This window comes from Podarcis tiliguerta (genome assembly GCF_965153285.1).
Source record: "Podarcis tiliguerta genome assembly, chromosome: 11".
Classification (NCBI taxonomy): Eukaryota; Metazoa; Chordata; class Lepidosauria; order Squamata; family Lacertidae; genus Podarcis; species Podarcis tiliguerta.
The window spans coordinates 17,259,253-17,278,406 of NC_139544.1; the positions used below are offsets into that span (position 1 = coordinate 17,259,253).

At 43.6% G+C, this 19,154-nt stretch overlaps 1 protein-coding gene across 1 annotated transcript in view; it reads left to right on the forward strand.

The window, feature by feature from the left end:
• The first annotated feature begins 5,981 nt into the window (after positions 1 to 5,981).
• The window catches only part of CEP120 (centrosomal protein 120), a 37,324-nt gene continuing 24,151 nt past the window's right edge, over positions 5,982 to 19,154 (forward strand). Inside the window, exons 1-9 of the mRNA XM_083403807.1 lie at positions 5,982 to 6,327; positions 9,997 to 10,153; positions 10,640 to 10,754; positions 12,225 to 12,366; positions 14,130 to 14,278; positions 14,696 to 14,893; positions 16,077 to 16,304; positions 16,478 to 16,676; positions 18,356 to 18,524. Coding sequence (XP_083259933.1) covers positions 6,276 to 6,327; positions 9,997 to 10,153; positions 10,640 to 10,754; positions 12,225 to 12,366; positions 14,130 to 14,278; positions 14,696 to 14,893; positions 16,077 to 16,304; positions 16,478 to 16,676; positions 18,356 to 18,524 — 1,409 coding nt within the window. The 5' untranslated portion in view covers positions 5,982 to 6,275. The remainder of the gene's footprint in view (positions 6,328 to 9,996; positions 10,154 to 10,639; positions 10,755 to 12,224; positions 12,367 to 14,129; positions 14,279 to 14,695; positions 14,894 to 16,076; positions 16,305 to 16,477; positions 16,677 to 18,355; positions 18,525 to 19,154) is intronic.

Below are 19,154 nucleotides of genomic sequence, written 5' to 3' on the forward strand. Positions count from 1 at the left end.
GATAGATGCACAAAGAAACTGCTGTGATTCTAATTCCACTGCTAAATGGGTAACATAGTGTTATTAATTTGTACAGAGCATGCACTAAAAAAAGAATTAAGTCAATTAAGTAGAAAGATTTTAATGTGGTGTTGCAGACATGATGGGGCTTTGGAGGAAAAGGAGAGAGACAAGTGAAATTGGATTGGAATTGATTCATTGTTCGTACAAAAAATACCAACCTTTGCTATCCTTAGGGAAATGTGTGCTGGAGTTTGTTTGTAATTCTTTACCAAAGAAGAGACACCATCAGACAGTGATGGTCACTTAATCTGAGAGCTCTTCTACTCCTCACATGAAAACCAGCTGGATCCACATCATGTACTTGGGGGGGGGGGGAGGTGTTTAGAAATATAATCCCAACTAAAGTATGTAGCACGGGTTTCTGAGCTGCATGAGTGGCATCTAAAGTCAGGAGCTTCTGTAAACCCTGATGGGCTGGATGGGAAAAATAGATACCCATATGACACTCAAGTCAGTGGTGTAGCGTGGGGGGTGCAGGGGGGGGGGCGGCCGCACCGGGCGCAACACCTGGGGGGGGGGGCGCGCTCGCACTCGCAGTTCTCTGCCCCTACCTGGCTCACTCACTCTCTCTCACTGCAGTGCTGGCTGTGCGAATCCAACCCGAGCCGCCGGGTCGCAGCCCACTGTGGAGGGGAGGGTGCCAGGCATGCGGTGCGGTGCGGAGAGAGAGCGAGGGACTATCTGGGGGAGGGACAGTGCAGCGGGGGGGGGGCGCAAATTACTTGCCTTGCCCCGGGTTAGGGGGCGCAAATTACTTGCCTTGCCCCGGGTGCTGACAACCCACGCTACGCCACTGACTCAAGTACATACCCTTCAACATTTCTCCAATGAAATACGGATGTCTTAAGGAAAAGCAGGACATTCGGGCATCAGGTCAGAAAGTGGGACGGCTACTGTGAATCTGGGACTGTTCCTAGAAAATAGGATCACCTGGAGGGTCTGCAAGCTCCCTAAGCTCCTCCTGCAAAAAGAACTGTAGAGTTAATGGGGGAGAAATGTTAAAACAACTTCACAGGGATCTGGCACCAGAATGGGCTTCAGCCGTTATAGAGTGATACCTCAAAAATGACCAGTAAATTAAAAGAAGTACAGTGGTACCTTGGTTCTTAAACTCAGTCTGTTCTGGAAGTCCATTGGACTTCCAAAATGTTTGAAAACCAAGGTGTGGCTTCTGATTGGCTGATTGACCTCAGAAACAATGCCGACTTGCTTCTGGGATTGTGGTGTCCGGGAGCTGATTTGTTTGTCAACTAAGCCGTTCAGGAACCGAAGTACCTCTGTAGTAGGAACTGGAGTGACATCTTAGATCTCAGGATTTAATATCAGAAATGGCTTTGAACTGAGGCTGCTGAATTTGGAGGATAGGACCCACTGTTTAAGCTATAGAGACTGTGGTATATGGGAATCTGAGGAAGGCCAGGACATGTTTGGATTTCTGGCTTTCAAAGTAACCTGCCCTCATGTAATGATGGTCAGTGTACATCCCTAACCTGAAGATGATTTTTAATTTGGCCAAAAATATTCAGATCTTTTCTTCATGGAAGAACCCCTAGGGCCTTTCCCAACAGGCTTTTTATTATGCATTCATGTCCCTAACCTGAAGATGATTTTTAATTTGGCCAAAAATATTCAGATCTTTTCTTCATGGGAGACCTCCTAGGGCCTTTCCCAACAGGCTTTTTATTATGCATTCATGTCCTTATACCGATATTGGGGTGGTCACCAGTGGTGAAGCTGCATGCTCTGGCACCGGGGGCGGAGAGCAGACGGGGGCGTGGCTGGTATGCATCCCGGGGGCGTGGCATGCGTCCTGGGGGCGCACCACCCGGCGAGGTGGGGAGGTGAGTGGCGCATGTCTGGGGGCGGCGGCCATGATGGTACCCCCCTCCCCGATGGTGGCGGGGGCAGTGCGCTCCCTCCGGCCCGCCGTTCCTCCGCCAGTGGTGGTCACAAATGATCCCACTATTAATGCTGTTTATAAGGTAAAGGTAAAGGGACCCCTGACCATTAGGTGCAGTCGTGACCAACTCTGGGGTTGCGGCGCTCATCTCGCTTTATTGGCTGAGGGAGCCGGCGTACAGCTACCGGGTCATGTGGCCAGCATGACTAAGCCGCTTCTGGCGAATGAGAGCAGCGTACAGAAACGCCATTTACCTTCCCGCCGGAGTGATACCTATTTATCTACTTGCACTTTGATGTGATTTTGAACTGCTAGGTTGGCAGGAGCAGGGACCAAACAACGGGAGCTCATCCTGTCGCTGGGATTCAAACTGCCGACCTTCTGATCAGCAAGTCCTAGGTTCTGTGGTTTAACCCACAGCGCCACCCGCGTCCCAATACTGTTTATATAGGGCTACAATTAGAAACACGCCTGGAAGAGACAGTACAATTGCTTCTCATATAACAATGTTTACGAGGGGGGTGGGGCAGGGAGAGCATGGCATAATTAATTGTGGAAATGAAAGCAAATTGTCTGCTGTGAATTAACAGGGGCTCCTTTACACTCTGTCAGCAGCAACTATCAGACCCTAACACAAAAACATTCAAATAAAATCTGATGTTTCTGTCTCCCTGTAAAATCAGGATGTCTCGTCATGAGCAATGAAACAGCAGCATGTGGAAATTCTTGGCTAAATACCACTAGCATTATTATCTATTATTTATATATTTAAAATATTCATTATCTGAAACCAGTGGGCAATTGTCCCAATATCACTTAAGTGTGCACTGCGGATATTTGTGGATGATGAATGGACAAAAATGCAGGAAATATAGGTATGGATGAATCCTGCTTCCCCTCAGAAACAAAAGCAGCTCTTCACAGGTAGATGACTCCAGAACTGTGGACTTAAATTGCATGGGAAAGGTAGGGTCTGGGGTGGGTGTTGTTTAATGGACTGCAAATTAAACATACCGTTCCTCTTGCAGCATTGAAACAAGTCAGCAGAAGAGGAAATGAAAACTAGGAACAACGTGAACAAGAAGAGTACAGTGGTTAAAATGCTGGACTGAGACATGAGAAGCCAGAGTTCAAACCACCACTTGGCTATGAAGCTCAGTGGGTCACCTTGAGGCCATCAGCAACTCTCAGTCTAATCTACCTCACAGGATTGTTAAGAGAACATGGGGGAGGGGAACGACCATGCATGCCAACGTGATATTTCTGTGCCATCACAAACGTATGAAAAGTGATGGCAACCCAAATGAGTGGGGGAAACAAAGAGAACCAGTGAAGGTCGTGCCTGAAAGCGGTTGGACGATGGATGGTGGCTAATGGATTGAGGTTGAATCCTGACAAGACAGAAGTACTGTTCTTGGGGGACAGGGGGTGGGTGGGTGTGGAGGACTCCCTGGTCCTGAATGGGGTAACTGTGCCCCTGAAGGACCAGGTGCGCAGCCTGGGAGTCATTTTGGACTCACAGCTGTCCATGGAGGGGCAGGTCAGTTCTGTATCCAGGGCAGCTGTCTACCAGCTCCACCTGGTATGCAGGCTGAGATCCTACCTGCCAACGGACTGTCTCACCAGAGTGGTGCATGCTCTAGTTATTTCCCGCTTGGACTACTGCAATGCGTTCTACGTGGGGCTACCTTTGAAGGCGACCCGGAAATGGCAACTAATCCAGAATGCGGCAGGTAGACTGGTGACGGCTGCCGAGACCACATAACACCGGTCTTGAAAGACCTACATTGGCTCCCAGTACGTTCCGAACACAGTTCAAAGTGCTGGTGTTGACCTTTAAAGCCCTAAATGGCCTTGGCCCAGTATACCTGAAGGAGCGTCTCCACCCCCATCATTCTGCCCAGACGCTGAGGTCCAGTGCCGAGGGCCTTCTGGCGGTTCCCTAATTGCGAGAAGCAAAGCTACAGGGAACCAGGCAGAGGGCCTTCTCAGTAGTGGTGCCCGCCCTGTGGAACGCCCTCCCATCAGATCTCAAAGAGATAAACAACTACCTGACATTCAGAAGACATCTGAAGGCAGCCCTGTTCAGGGAAGTTTTTAATGTGTGACATCTTAGTGTATTTTTGGTCTTTGTTGGAAGCCGCCCAAAGGGGCTGGGGAAACCCAGCCAGTTGGGCGGGGTATAAATAATAAATTATTATGATTATTATGATTGTTACACTGGACTCAGCAACATTACTCAAGAAACAGCATTTTGAATGCGTTATAAACATGCAACACCAGATGGTGCCAGAGAGCAAAAAAATTATAAGTGATTTCCCATAGCGTTTTTTAAAATTTTGTTATAATGGTTTAATTTCTGACTTATTTATAACGTTTTTTTCCCCTGTGTGTAGATCCACCCACTGTGAGACAGAGGAGATGAAAGTGGTAACTATCTTAGAGCAGTAGTGACATAAAGGTTGGAGTGGGGGTTGCTTGTTAACATGTACCCATTCTAAAGAGCCAAACGGTATAATTTTTCTAGAGGGACAGCCATATTAGTTTCTTGCAGCAAAAGCATTGAGTGGCAATCACACTACTAACAGTAGTGATTCCCCCAAAAAAACAAAGCGTAAAACCATGTATGTTGATAACACAAAAATCCTGGCATTGGCAAGCCAATTAATATCTGTAGCATGATATTTTAAAATGCCACATGTGAAGCTCTAATAGTAGTTGTAAGTCAATGGTTGCAGTCTCACTTTGAAGTTCCTGTGTTTCTGCATTCCCAGTACAGTCATACCTCGAGCTGAATGCGCTTCGGGTTGAGCACGTTCAAGTTGCGCTCCGCGGCAACCCGGAAGTAACGGAGCTCGCGCATGCGCAGATGCTCAAAATGACGTCACGTGCATGCGCGGTAGCGGCGAAACACGACCCGCGTTTTGCATTTCATTCAGGATGCGAACGGGGCTCCGGAACGGATGCCGTTCGCATCCCAAGGTACCACTGTATCCTGGGAAGTTAAAATGTCCCCTCAATGGCTTTTCAACACTTGTGCTTACTTCCACCCCCCACCCCCACTCTCCCTCCACCATTATTAATTAAATATAACTTGAATAACATTAGTGTTCATATAAATGTAAACGGATTCAAACGGAACATATTTATGAGGAATATGCCGTAATAAAATTCTCTGTTTTCTTTTTCAGGTTCCAAAGAAACGGATTGTTCCATGTATCCTGGAAATTGCCATTCAGATAGCGAAATATAAACTGTATGGAACTAATTCTTCTTCTCCAAGCAAAAAGGCAAACCCTTAAAAGAGACGTTACTTCTAAGTTCTAGGTCTCTCTTGCCTCCTTGCAAGGAGTGGACGGAATTCTGTTGCAACAGAGAAAACAAAGTTCTGCCTTGCTTTCACTGGCTCCTGCCTCCGTTCATTCATCTTTGACAGATCATGGACTTCGAGGGCTCGGTCCCTTGGGGAGTTGGACAGCAAAAACCAACCACCCCTATTTTTCTGTATCAGATGGAGCATTTGTCAGATGGGTGAGGTATAAATAATAAAATGATGCTAATGATGGAACAGGATGTCCCTATTTTCATAGGAGAAATGTGGATTTTTTTGTGGACGGGGGTGCTATTGGGTGGTTGTTTTTATTTTTTATCATATATTTTGTGGTTCTATAGCTTGATTTTATTCTGTGAACCGCCCTGAGACCCCCGGGTGTAGGGCGGTATATAAATTCAGAAACTAAACTAAAATAAAATAAAATGTTGGAGGGTATGAACACGGGGCCCGGGGAGTGAGATCAGCAGATAGCACGTAAACTGAGCTGCAATCCATCCCTCCTTCGGCATCGCCCGCCACAAACGCGCAGCCTGCGCTCCTCGCCTCCGTTTCCCCACGCTGCCCTCGAAAACCTCTTCCCGTTTCCCACCGCCTCTCCCATAGGTGGCGCTGCAGCGCGCGCGCGCTTCGCCGCCCGTTCCTCCCTCCCCACCCCACGACGGAAACAACGAGGCAGCAGCGTCCGGAAGTTGAAGCGGCATCCCGGAAGCGCCGCTCTGTCTCCTCCCCGCCCCGTCTCTCTGTGCCTCGGGTCCTTGCCTTTCCGCCTCCCGGTTGCTAAGCAGCGGCGGCGGCGGCTGGTTTGAAAGCGCGCCCGAGGCGCCAAAGGGGAGCTTGCCGGCGGGACCAGAGAGGAGGGGGAGGGCGTTGGGGCCCGGCCTCGTCACTGGCTTGGATGTGGGGACCGGGAGCGGAGAGGGCAGCTTCGCGAGAGCCTTGCGCCCTGCCTGCCAGAGCAGAGAGCCCGCCTGGAGGAGAATGGGCACAACAAGGGCCGACCAGCTCCTGATTGTGGTTTCTATCCTGGAAGGTAAGGCGCAGGGAAGAGGAGGAGGGTGTTAAAAGGAAAGTAAAAAAAAATCAGAGACCCATTCATCTATGGAAGCCTCCACCCCACCCATAATTTAGGGAGCTGCCTTAAAGGGAGTTGGATCGCCCACCCATTGAGGGCAATGTCGCCTACACTGACCGGCAGCGGCTCCCGGGGGTTTTTAAGGCAAGGGGTCTCTCCCACTTCTGCTAGGAGATTTCGGATTGAACCTGGGGCACGTGGTTCAAGGTGTGAGCCCCCATGTAAGGTGGCTGCTTTACCCTCCTTGTGGCGCTGTGGGTTAAAGCACAAAGCCTAGGACTTGCCGATCAGAAGCTCGGCGGTTCGAATCCCCGCGACGGGGTGAGCTCCCGTTGCTTGGTCCCAGCTCCTGCCAACCTAGCAGTTCAAAAGCACATCAAAGTGCAAGTAGATAAATAGGTACCGCTCCGGCGGGAAGGTAAACGGCGTTTCTGTGCGCTGCTCTGGTTCACCAGAAGTGGCTTAGTCATGCTGGCCACATGACCCGGAAGCTGTACGCCGGCTCCCTTGAGCACCGCAACCCCAGTCAGCCACGACTGGACCTAATGGTCAGGGGTCCTTTACCTTCTTACTTGTGGGCATCGGCATAGCCAGTACAGTCATACCTCGGGTTATAGATGCTTCAGGTTGCATTTTTTCAGGTTACGGACCCACCAAAACCCGGAAGTACCGGAACAGGTTACTTCCAGGATTCGGCGGTCGCGCAGGTGTGCCAAATTGCAACCCGCATGTGCGCAGACGCAACACTGTGGGTTGCGAACGCTGCAGGTTGTGAACATGCATCCCACACAGTTCATGTTCGCAACCTGAGCGTCCACTGTATTTGTTTAAGGGGGAAGGGACAGGCTTTATTATTATTTATTATTTATTATTTATTGAATTTATGTTTTCTTCTTCTTTGGCAATCACTCGTAGTCAAGTAAGATTGTCTTCCATGAACACGGTCTTAACAGTGAGTCTGTAAGTGGCTGTGGAGCCCAGTTCTGGATCCACATGTCCTTCCACAGTGGAGACATAGGTTTCTAGACAGGAGTTAATCATGGTGAGGGTTTGCCAAGCGTGCCTTCCTCTTAGCATGTTTCTCCCTTTCGTCCAGAGTTTGAGCATCTTCAAACCCATAACATCTTTGGTAAAGGCTGTTCTTCAGTTGGAGCACTCGCAGGCCAGTGTTTCCAAGTTGTCGGTGTTTATCCTACATTTTTTTAGATTTGCCTTGAGAGAGCCTTTAAACCTCTTTTGTTGACCACCAGCATTACGCTTTCCATTTTTAAGTTTGGAATAGAGTAGTTGCTACCGCCCTATATACCCGGAGGTCTCAGGGCCGTTCACAGAACAAAATCAAAATATAAAAGCACAATATTTGGAATCAAACTAAAACAACCACCAAATAGCACACACACACACACACACACAGCGGTAGGAGGGGGCAGAACCGAATTATCTGTGATGCAATTGGTCAGTTAAGTATTTTTATTTATTTGCTTGAGTTGGGGGTGCAGCTACCCCCCCCCCAGCTCCCTGGGTACACCCATGCTTGTAGAGCGGACTTCAATTTTGGGAGAGTTGACCCCCCAACAGTGTGATTCTCTGATCAGAAGTAAGTCCCTCTTGAATTCAGCAAGACGTAGCATTGTTAGAGGATCCTGAGGATCATTAGGTCCAAGCCCCTGCAATGCAGGAATATGCAGCTGCCCCATACAGGGATGGAGCCTGCAATCTTGGCATGGTGAGCACCATGCTCTAACCAGCTCCTAGGTAGGTCAGTATGTATAGGGTTGTAGCCTAAGACTGCCCAAAATATCTCTTACCATGTGGTGGTTGGTTGTGTAAATAATGAATGTGGAGGCAGCGGGGTGATTTTATATTTGGAAGTGTCTGATAAGGCATCTCTGTAAGCGGAAAGGGTTTTGCATGCTCTTGACACCAGGTGAAAGAGCTCCTGCTTCTTCTTTTGAAAATATAGAGTACCAGAGTTGCATCTTCAACTCATTAAGCAATGGAAATGGGAGAGAGCATGTCTGAGTGTTTCTACAACTATTGCTAACCGTCCCACTTTACCATCATGTCCTTGAGCTAACAACTAAGGCTTTCAGATCCAAGGTTGTAAATTCTTTGCAGGCTTCAGTTTCTCATTTCGGTGGCAGAGTTATGGTGTTTACAACATAAAAGCTGGCAAAAAGAAGGGAGAAATTTTTGAACGGAATGATCAGGTATAAGGGGAGTAGGATTAATAGATGGCACGAAAACAGCATATGTAGTCAGAATCATAATTCTGTGTTACTGCTTCAGAAATTTAGTACTGAGTTATTACAGTAGACATTGCCTGTCTTCTCAGAATAGTATGGTATTGCACAGGAAAACATAGTTGTAACATTGGAAACCAGTACCTTGTCATTCTAAAGATAGACATGAGATGAGCAGGGTTTGGACTCAGGACACCTGGGGATCTTATGTACATATTCTCAAAGAAGCAATATGTAGCTGGTACTTCTTGTTACAATGTTTCTGATGCGTTAGAATTAGGAGTGCTTAGGTTTTTTTAAAAAAAATCAACGAACTCCTGCATATTGTGGTTCTTCCAAGTACTTTTCAATGTATGTATATTTTATTTTCTGCTTATACACCATCTAACTTTCAAAAAGATTAAAATGCTGATTTCAGCAATCTTTTATTGGTTGATTTGTTCATAGTAATTTTAACCTGATCTTAACATGTACGTTGCATTCTCCTTCAACTATCTAGTTTATTGTGGCTTGTAGCATAGTGATGAACAACAATTATTAAAACGTTACTGGTGAAAATGTTAAGTACAGATATAGTGAAAACTTAAGGCAATATGAAATTAGTCCATATTTAGACATATGGTAGAAAAAAATTATCTACTTGCCTTTTATTTCTTCTCCATCAGTAGATAGATCCACACAGATGAATACAAACACTCCACACATATTTACTAATGGTCCCATTGAGCTCCAGATGTGAACAGAATTGCAGCTGTGGTTTGTGTATAGCACAGTGTAACTTAAAGAAGTTCATAGACTTAAAGTTTGCAAGACTGCCTCATTTTCTACGACAGACAGGAGATTCAGTAACTGGCATACACAGAATTCTGAGCCGAGGAATTGGTTTTGTGTACCAGAACTGAACTAAACACTATGAATTATCCTAAGCCTTCGTTCCTTACCTTTTAATGTTTCCCTCCAGGTGGAAAGCTGGAGGGTCAGCATGCTGGCTGTCAGAAAATCAAAATCTCTTCCCATGACTCACCAAGCCATCACACAAGTGACTGCCAGTTATGACCCAGTCACTTTCTTGGTGTAGTTCTTGCTCTGTGTAGTTCTTGTGCACTGCAGACTGTGCACACAAGCAGTTTTAGTTGTGATGTACTTCCTGTTTCTTTTTGTGCTCTTGTGTACCAATGCAGAATTGAGGCAGCTCTTTGAAAAATGTGTTTGTACAGGTAACCAAGGAACAGCCTTTGGTTTATATATCAGATTCTGCAGTGTGCCCAGTAGTTTGCTACATCATGCAGTGTGCCCAGTAAGCAGCTACATCATGCCCTAAATAGTATACTATCAGCTGTTTATGAAGGAGCTATCTAATAAATATGCTTTTTTCCTTTTCCAGGTCGTTACTTTCCAAAACGTCCAAAGCATATGCTTGTGGTAGAAGCAAAGTTTGATGGTGAAACTCTAGCTACAGACCCTGTAGAACATATTGATCAACCTGAATTTGCCACGGAGTTAGCTTGGGAACTTGACAGGAAAGCTCTTCACCAACACAGGTTATTTTCTCAAAAGATTTCTGAATTGCTTGAGTGTGTGCTTGTTGCATGTATTTAGAATCTTGTAAAGAATGACTACAGTAACTTAGCCTGAACTGTACTGGAAAACCTATGAGTGTATTCCATCTCCTTTTCTGTAAAGCATTTGGCTAGAAAGCTCAGATAGTTACTAAAAAGAGCAGTCTTAAGCTCTTGTGTTTTCACCTCCAAGAAAAGTAACCAGCTTTCTTATATTTAACTGTTGCCATATACCTGGAGCCTATTTGAGAGGTTGGAAAATTTTATATGCGCTTGATAACTGTGAAAGTTTCCTTATTATTGAAAAGAAATACTTGCAATATAATATATATTAAAATATTTACTACTGTTTCTGATAATATCTAGGTGGTTTTATCAGTAAAAATGTTGCGTGTACCATTGGGGAGCCAAAAGCTTATGTAACTGCTTCCAATGCCTTAATGCTATTGCATATTTATTTCCTTGCAGATTACAGCGTACACCTATCAAGTTACAATGCTTTTCTGTGGATTCTCTCTCTTCCGCCAAAGAGCCTGTAGGTTACATTATACTAGATTTGAGAGTTGCTCAAGAGAAGAAACAGGTATTGTATAGAACTCGGCGTAAACACGTTACAATAAATGAATATGCGCTCCTTTATCAGATATGCCAGATTAAATGGTATTGATTTTCATTCTCTTATTGAATGGCAGATTCTAGACATATTTGCTCATTGGGGTGGTAAACCTGTGTCTGAGCTGTACCAAATATCAGCTGGCGGGTCGGTGTTGTTCACCTGGTTTCCCAAAACTATGCACCGCTGCTGGTTACATGGAGGGGCTAGGCAGCAGAGAGCTATTGTGCCCACTCTGAGTTTTCCACTCATTCCTCTTCCTTTTTGTTAACCAGGCTTTTCCTCTCCTGTCTCTGTGGGCAGGCCGGTATTATGGAAGTACAGTGGAACCTTGGTTGTCGAATGCTTTGGAAGTCGAATGTTTCGGCTTTCGAATGCCGACAACCCAGAAGTGAATGCTTCCATTTTCGAACGCGCCTTGGAAGTCGAATGGCTTCCAAGGCATGTTTCTCTGTTTTTTTCAATTGATTTCTCCGGCCACCCATTGAGCCTCGGTTGTTGAATGTTTCGGAAGTGGAACGGTCTTCCGGAACGGATTAGGTTCGACAACCGAGGTTCCACTGTATTTAAATATAGCCCTATCTTAAAATACCAGGACAGTGTGTGAAACTATAACAACATTTTAAACAAATTAGAAACAGCACAGAACAGTCATTAAAATGACTGGCTATTCAAGAAAAATTTAAGCAGCTGCATATTTATTTATATAACCTGATAACAAAGCTCAGGTCAATGACCTGCCCATTAAGATGATTATCTGCCATGGTTTGTAGCAGATAAATTTCTTGCTCTTATTTACTAAAGGGATTTAATGGATATGCCTTTGTCCACCATAGCAGGCTAAATGCAAATAATAACCTATGATATATACTCTAAATAGTTGCTTTGTACTTTTTTTTTTTGGTGGGAGGGGCAGAATGACTAGCTTTTCTAAACAATTTTTTTTTCATGGAGGGAATTAAGATTTCTATGAACAGATGGCAGCAGAGTCAAGTGCAGAATTATTCTGGATATAGAAAGTTCAGCTGTAGGTGGTGAACATATTATGTGCTTTTGGAGTCCTTCACCCCCATATTAGGGTAGCCGAAAGCTAGTGCAGTCATGCCCTCTGCCTCTAAACAGATTATCTCTGGCAATCATCTGTTTACTAGGGAAAGAGGGTATTACTTCTGTTTTCAGATCTCTGGATTAGGCCAAAGTCTTGTCCTCTTCCCCCCCCCCCCTTTTTTTTAATAAATTGAAAATTGAAGTGTGAACACATGATATAATTTCACTTCTGCTGTAACAGTGTTGTATGATCACAACTATTCTTTGTCTTAGGCTTAACTTTAAATGTAAGATCTTGTAAAACGTAGCCAACATGGAGAGAGATTTTATCTGACGACAATACCGTGTATGTATAATTTCACCCAACTTTTTGTTTTAATCAAATCTCTGCAGCCGCCAAAGTGGTATCCATTACTGAGCAATAGATACACCAAATTTAAATCTGAGCTGCAACTCAGTCTAATGCTAGAAACTGATACTAAGGCATCCACAGATGGCTTTAAAGCGAAGGACGCACCTCCCAGAGATGTAACAGGTTAGTAGAATAATGAACACTTCACCAAATGCTATTATGTTCTGAAAATTGTGGGAATTCTGCAGTTACGTCAAGTTGATGGAGATCCTAAAATATCCTTGGTTAGTATTGGCAAATTCACTGTACAAATCCTCTGTATTCTGTTTTGTTCCCTCTTTTGTTCTGATCGCAAATCCTAGGGCTGAGCATCTGCTCAGCAGTATTCTCTTACTTAATTCTAAATTTATCCCTACCCTCATGGTGCTACTTTGCACCTGGCTCCAGATGGTGGGTTTTGGAGTTCCGTTGGGCGGAAAAACTTGATCTTACAACCTGAAGTCTGAGAGATTTGATAGTTGATTTCTGACTGTTGAAGTGATTTCATCTTTGCTCATTTTGACAAAGTTTCAGGGCTAAGAACATTTGAGTATTCACGTTAAACATCTTAATGGCCTGTCCTGTATCTGAGTGGTTTACAAGGTTTCTGCTCCATTCTTTTATGGCAAAGGTGGACAATCTGTCAATATCGAGATGCTGTAGGACTACACTTCCCATCATCCCTGATGATTGGCCATGCTGGCTGGAGCTGATGGGAGCTGGAGTCCCAGCAACATCAAGGGGGCTACAGGTTCTCCATTCCTACTTTATTACACAAAGAATTATTTTTATATCTTAACCACTCATGAATTTTACATATTATATTTTGTTATTTAATTTTCTCTCTATATATTTGATTATATTTTTTCTGCTTTTCTAGATATAAAATAGTAATTAATTAAAGACAGAAAAGCAATGTATTCAGTTATCCTCTTTTAAAGCTTTGGTCTATATTATGTTTTCACCTTTCATCTTTATTCTACGTCAGCATTTCCCAACCTTGGGCCTCCAGCTGTTTTTGGACTACAACTCCCATAATCCTCAGCAAGACCAGTGGTCAGGGATGATGGGAATTGTAGTTCAAAAACAGCTGGAGGCCCAAGGTTGGGAAACACTGTTCTACGTTAAGCTTTCATCTTTACTCTGTATTAAGTTTTCATCTTTCCCCCTTATTTTTCATACGATTCTCTGTCCTAAAGCTTGTTTAAATTTTGTTGTCAAGATTAGTAAAGTATAACCTCAGTGGAATATTGTAAACAGTGAATTTCCTTGTTTCTGTCTCTGTTTTGTTAACTTATTCTTTTACTAGATGTGCCCAACACTTCTGGGCAAGTTTGTGTAAAAAGCATAAGACAAATAAAGCACAGGTGTTGGGTATGTGTGGTATAACTTCAGGTTGTACAGATGGTTATTCTCTGGTCTTCATGAAACTGATATGATACTATTTTCTTCTTACAAAAAAAAGCAGGAAGGTGAATCCTTATCCTTAAACATAGACAATCAATGCCAGCAGGGCAGACAAATAAAGTATTAAAAAGTGGAGAGTTAGGGTTTACATAGCTGTTTTCTGTCCTTTCATCTGCCTTTTCATCTGCTTTGAGATGAAATCTGTGTAGGTCAGGGATGTAGAAATTGTGGTCCTCAAGATGTTGGACTCCAGCTCTCATCAGGTCTGGAATGATGGGAGTTGAAATCCAGCAACATCTGAAGGGCTGCACATCCCTCATCCCTGTTGTAACTGGTGACTAGATTGAGATGGGGTTTATTCAGCCCCTTACTAGCCCAGGGCTAATAGGATTTTTTTAAAGACACTGTCCTCTCTGAATTTCATCTCTGTATATTTTCAGCTCCCAATAGATTTTATTATGTTCAGAATACAACTGAAGGCATTTGTTTTCTTTTTAAAGTACCTCTTCAGCAACTTGGGTTGGATCCCAAAAATCTTGCAGCAGTGCTTAACGAAGAGGAAGGATACCATCAAATTGGACCAGCAGAATATTGCAGAGACTACTTTGTTCTGTCTGTCACTGTTGCATTTGCTACACAGTTAGAACAGGTAATAATGCCAATCCATGGCACCACTATCTGGTTTCGCCTGTGGTGGAGCTTTCAGACTCTGGATGGCTAACATGTGAAAAATCATGTCTCATTGCAGCATGACTTGGTGGTTCTTCATAACCCCCCGATTCTGTATAAGAATGATTGTTCCCTTTATTGCTGTTAAAAATTTAAACCAACCTCAAAGTTACAGTGTTGCCCTCATGATGGCAGGAGCTTGGGAGAGTGAGCAAGGACAACTTTCCAGCCTTGGAATTCCTTAGCTTTTGATGTTATCCATGTTAAATATTTAAAACTTGAATAGACGTTGGAATACAGCACGTCTATTTTGATAATAGACATGAACATTCACAACATCGTATGAGCAGTGTTGAGGACCTATTGTTTGCATTTTTCTACTCTTTTTTTGTAACAGCTAATACCTACCACAATGAAACTTCCAGAACGACAGCCTGAGTTCTTCTTCTACTATTCACTCCTGGGCAATGATGTTACCAACGAACCATTCACTGATTTGATCAATCCAAACTTTGAGCCAGAAAGAGCATCTGTTAGAATACGCAGCAGCGTTGAAGTTCTAAGAGCTTATTTTTTTGCTCACTCAAAGTTGAAGGTAAGCATCCATTTCTGCTCTCTGGTAAACAAAGATTTAGCTGTTGCATCTTGTTTTGAAGTGTGTGACTCCTCTTCAGTCCAAATTGCTAAGAGACCATGAGGATACCATAAGAATTTAGTGTGTTATGGCAGATCAAATTTAAGAACTATTTTGATATGTTGTTAATTTTATTACTTATGAGCTGCACCTTCATAAAAATAGAAGAACAAGGCAGTGGGCAGAATAAAAAGCTAATACTACAGTAGTATCAGTATAAACTGCTTGGTAAAAAAATATGAACTGCTCAGTTTTTAGAGTATGTCTGAAAGAAAGCTTGCTAGACTTTCTTTTCTATGGACAAGGAGTTCTTCAGAGCTTCCACACTAAAAACATGCTCCCTGGTAAAGGACAACCAAACCTCAGGGGCATGGCAGAGAGACACCAAAAGTACCCCACCAGGGGATCTTGATAATTGAGGTACAGCATAAAGAATCATGCTACTCCTTAAAGTACATTGTGCCCAAATTGTTTATGGCTCTGTGAATTAACACAAGAACCTTGAGCCTGCCCTAGTAGGAAATCGACAACCAATGCAGCTCTCTCAGCAAATTAACATTGTTACCAGTAACCTGCCGAATTCTGTCCTAGTTGCAGCTTCTGGACCAGATAGATATAAGGGCAGCCCATATAAAGCATGCTACAGTAATCAACTCTTACAATTACCATTGCATGGACCACTGTGGTCAGGTTATCCTGGTCACAACAGATGTACCAGCCAAAGCTGGGAGAAGGAATTTCTAGCCCCAGATGTTAGTTGTGCCTCTAGTGAGAAAGATGGATTAGGGAGCACCCTCAAGCTATGAAAATGCTCCATCTTGGCCTTTCCTTCTTCCTTCCCCCTTAGAGCTTGTGAGTTGTGCCTTATCGTGTACTGAAACATGACCGCTTGGAGCCTCTTGCTATCTTTTGACCTGAAGAATACAGGGTTTCGGAGGATAAGACAGTCTGGGAAGATTAGGCAGTCTGGATAACCTTCTAAAGAAGGCTCTTTGGCTTATTTTATTCCAACATCCATTACAAACACATTATTTATTTTAAGGACATAATGTTTCCATTTAGATGTCATTGGTTGGGTGTAAGTAATCGTTTTTGTACTGAATGCTCATTATAGTCGCTTTCATGATACCCTTTTGAAACATAGATCCATCTTTGCTGTGGGGACCAGTCTCTTGGAAGCACTGAAATACTTTTAACTGGGCTGTTGAAGAAAGGAAGCATGGAAATCCTTCAACATCCAGTAGCAATTGAAGGAGCATATATTCTTGTTCCACCTAACAGAGCCCGGCAAAAGCTGCCACCCGTCCCTTTGGATATGGCTCCCACTGTTGGGGTATCAGTATCTCTTCAAAAAGATAGCAGAGTTTCTCAGGTACAGCTCAATTGTTCTCCTTTTTATATGCTTTTAAAAATGCAAATAAAAATAGAAAATATTATTGCTGGTACGCATGTATGAAATGAAGTTATTGTTATTATTATTAAATTTCTATACTGCCCCTCATCCGAGGATCACGTATTTAAACTAGGCACTATTGTTTCGTTCAGCCTCAGTTATCTTCAAAGGTTGAGTCTGAAAATGTGAAAAGAGCTTCATCTCCAATGCATGGTCAAAAAAGGAGTCCTGAGCCTGGTCCTCAAAATGCATTACCCCGGGTTAGCCATTCTCCTCCCATAAAAGATGACGCGACAGACAGTGAAGTGGAAAGTCTTCAGTATGACAAGAAGCCAAAGGCACAGAAAAAAGGTAGGCAGCACATCCAAGCAAATGTTTATAAATTTACAGCTGTCATATCTACCACAAAATACTGTTTTCTTTATGATTGCTTGGTAAACTGATGCGAGGAAATGGATGATCATTCACAATGCAGTAATGCAACTTAAAATATTCTGAAGACTCCAGTAAGAGGGAGAGAGTTATCTGCGGTCAACCAGTGAACTGCGGGCGATGTAAGGTTTTAAATTTGTGATGTGTGGTTTAGCTCTGCAGTTGAAGAACTGGGCAGATATTTGTATTCAAGTAAATTGCTTGGGTCTAAGCACTGCTCCGGGACGGGTGGTGCTGTGGTCTAAATCATAGAGCCTAGGACTTGCCGATCAGATGGTCGGTGGTTCGAATCCCCACGATGGGGTGAGCTCCCATTGCTCGATCCCTGCTCCTGCCATCCTAGCAGTTCGAAAGCACGTCAAAGTGCAAGTAGATAAATAGGTACCGCTCCGATGGAACGGTAAGCGGCGTTTCTGTGCGCTGCTCTGGTTCTCCAGAAGCAGCTTAGTCATGCTGGCCACATGACCCGGAAGCTGTATACCGGCTCCCTCGGCCAATAAAGCGAGATGAGTGCCGCAACCCCAGAGTCAGTCACGATTGGACCTAATGGTCAGGGGTCCTTTTACCTTTAAGCACTGCTCCCTTCCCTTGTGAACAGAATGCAGGAGCATAGCCTCCAGCCGGTGGCCACTTTGCATGATAGGGCCAATGTGTGGAGGCTGCATGAAATATGAACACCTATTTTTGGTATGCTATTTTTTGTGTGCCACATGGACCAGCCTGCACCACGTGGCTTACCTTCAAATTGTCATCAGCTGTGATTGGCCACAGGCTATGATGCTGTACAGCTAGTTCAACATTTAGGTTTAGAAAAGGGGGGGGGGGACTTAGTATGGGAAACAGCCTTATTAGAAAAACCAACCAATAAACTGAAACTGACACGGGGACAAATAGAAGAAGAGGCCTTCACCCCGGTATGGCTCCCCTTTATGACATACACAGCCCAACAAGATGACAAGAATCTACCAACAGCATATGAATCAATCTGGCTAACCTGATTCAAAAATACACACTCACACCCTGCTCACACACAAAAACAATTCTCACTACAGCCAACCAAAGACAACCAACCACACCCTAAGCCACCCCCAACCTCTCTCACCACCAAGGAAAAAAACAAGTGGACAGTAAGAGAACCCATACAAGTAACACTGACCCAATTCCTCTCACACACTAAGTAGAATAATAGAAGTATAACCACCCAACTTCCCACTCCCCCTCTCCCCCTTTTTTCTTTTTCTTTTCTTCTTCTTCCTAATTGTTTAAACCAATTCATAAGCCAAGAACTCATACATTGACCACTAATAATGAAACATATGTTGTAGATATTTTCCCACAGTTATTGTGCTATTTTTGTGCTACACAAATGACATGAGAAAACTTGGTATACTTATTTGTATAACATTATTCTTGTTTATAAAACCCAAGAAAGAAAGAAAGAAAGAAAGAAAGAAAGAAAGAAAACTAAATTTTGTCCAGAAAAAAAATTCAAAAGCTTCTTACTTTCAAGTATTAGAACTTGTACAGCAGGGGCTCTCAAGTTTGGAATGTGTCAGCATCTATCTTACAAGAAAATGTGCTGTCTGTTTTCTCTTCAGCCTCGAATGCCCGAGCACCCGCTTCTCAGACTCAGCAGGCTGGTACCTCTGAATCTACCACAGGTCAAAAAATTGCTGTTCCAGCAGCATCCCATCACTTCTGTTTCTCAATAGACTTAAGAACTCTCCATAATCTGGATACTGGCTTTCCCGTCAATTGTATGTTAAGGTAAAGCATGTGTTAGATTATTGTTTCACATCTCTTCATTGGGAGAACTTTCAATTTATTTTCTGCCCCTTAACCAGTTACCGGTCCATGAGAGGATCTGAAAGTCTAGTTACACAGTGTCACCACGATCACTTCTATGTGTCCTGTAAATAACAAACTTTCTTATCATGAACTTGATCTAAAACTATGGGTAATTGCATCTTTCTTAGGAGAGTTTTATCCCTATAATTCTGAGGATAGGACACAGATGCTGTACACTGTAAGAGGGCAATCTCCAACTATGTGCAGGTCTTGCAACTTCCATTCATGGATAAACATGTCTTGCCTGAATATTCCCTTTTCTTTAATAGACACATTTATTTATAAACTCACAATGCTCTTGTTGCAACTTGTGGATTTTTATCTATGTTTCTGGATGGAAGACCCCAGTGTACATGCTAAATTAGAAAGTTTCTACATTTTTTAAAAAAGCTGGGGAAATACTGAAAGGAGTAACTTCATGGAAATTGGGCACAAGCGTATCACTTTTGGGCTGAGTAATTTTTGTTGTGTAACTGGCCCACTTGGCCTTCTGTTTTATGGAATGTGAAGTGTCCATTGAATGAAAATTGGTATATGAAGTCCAGGAAG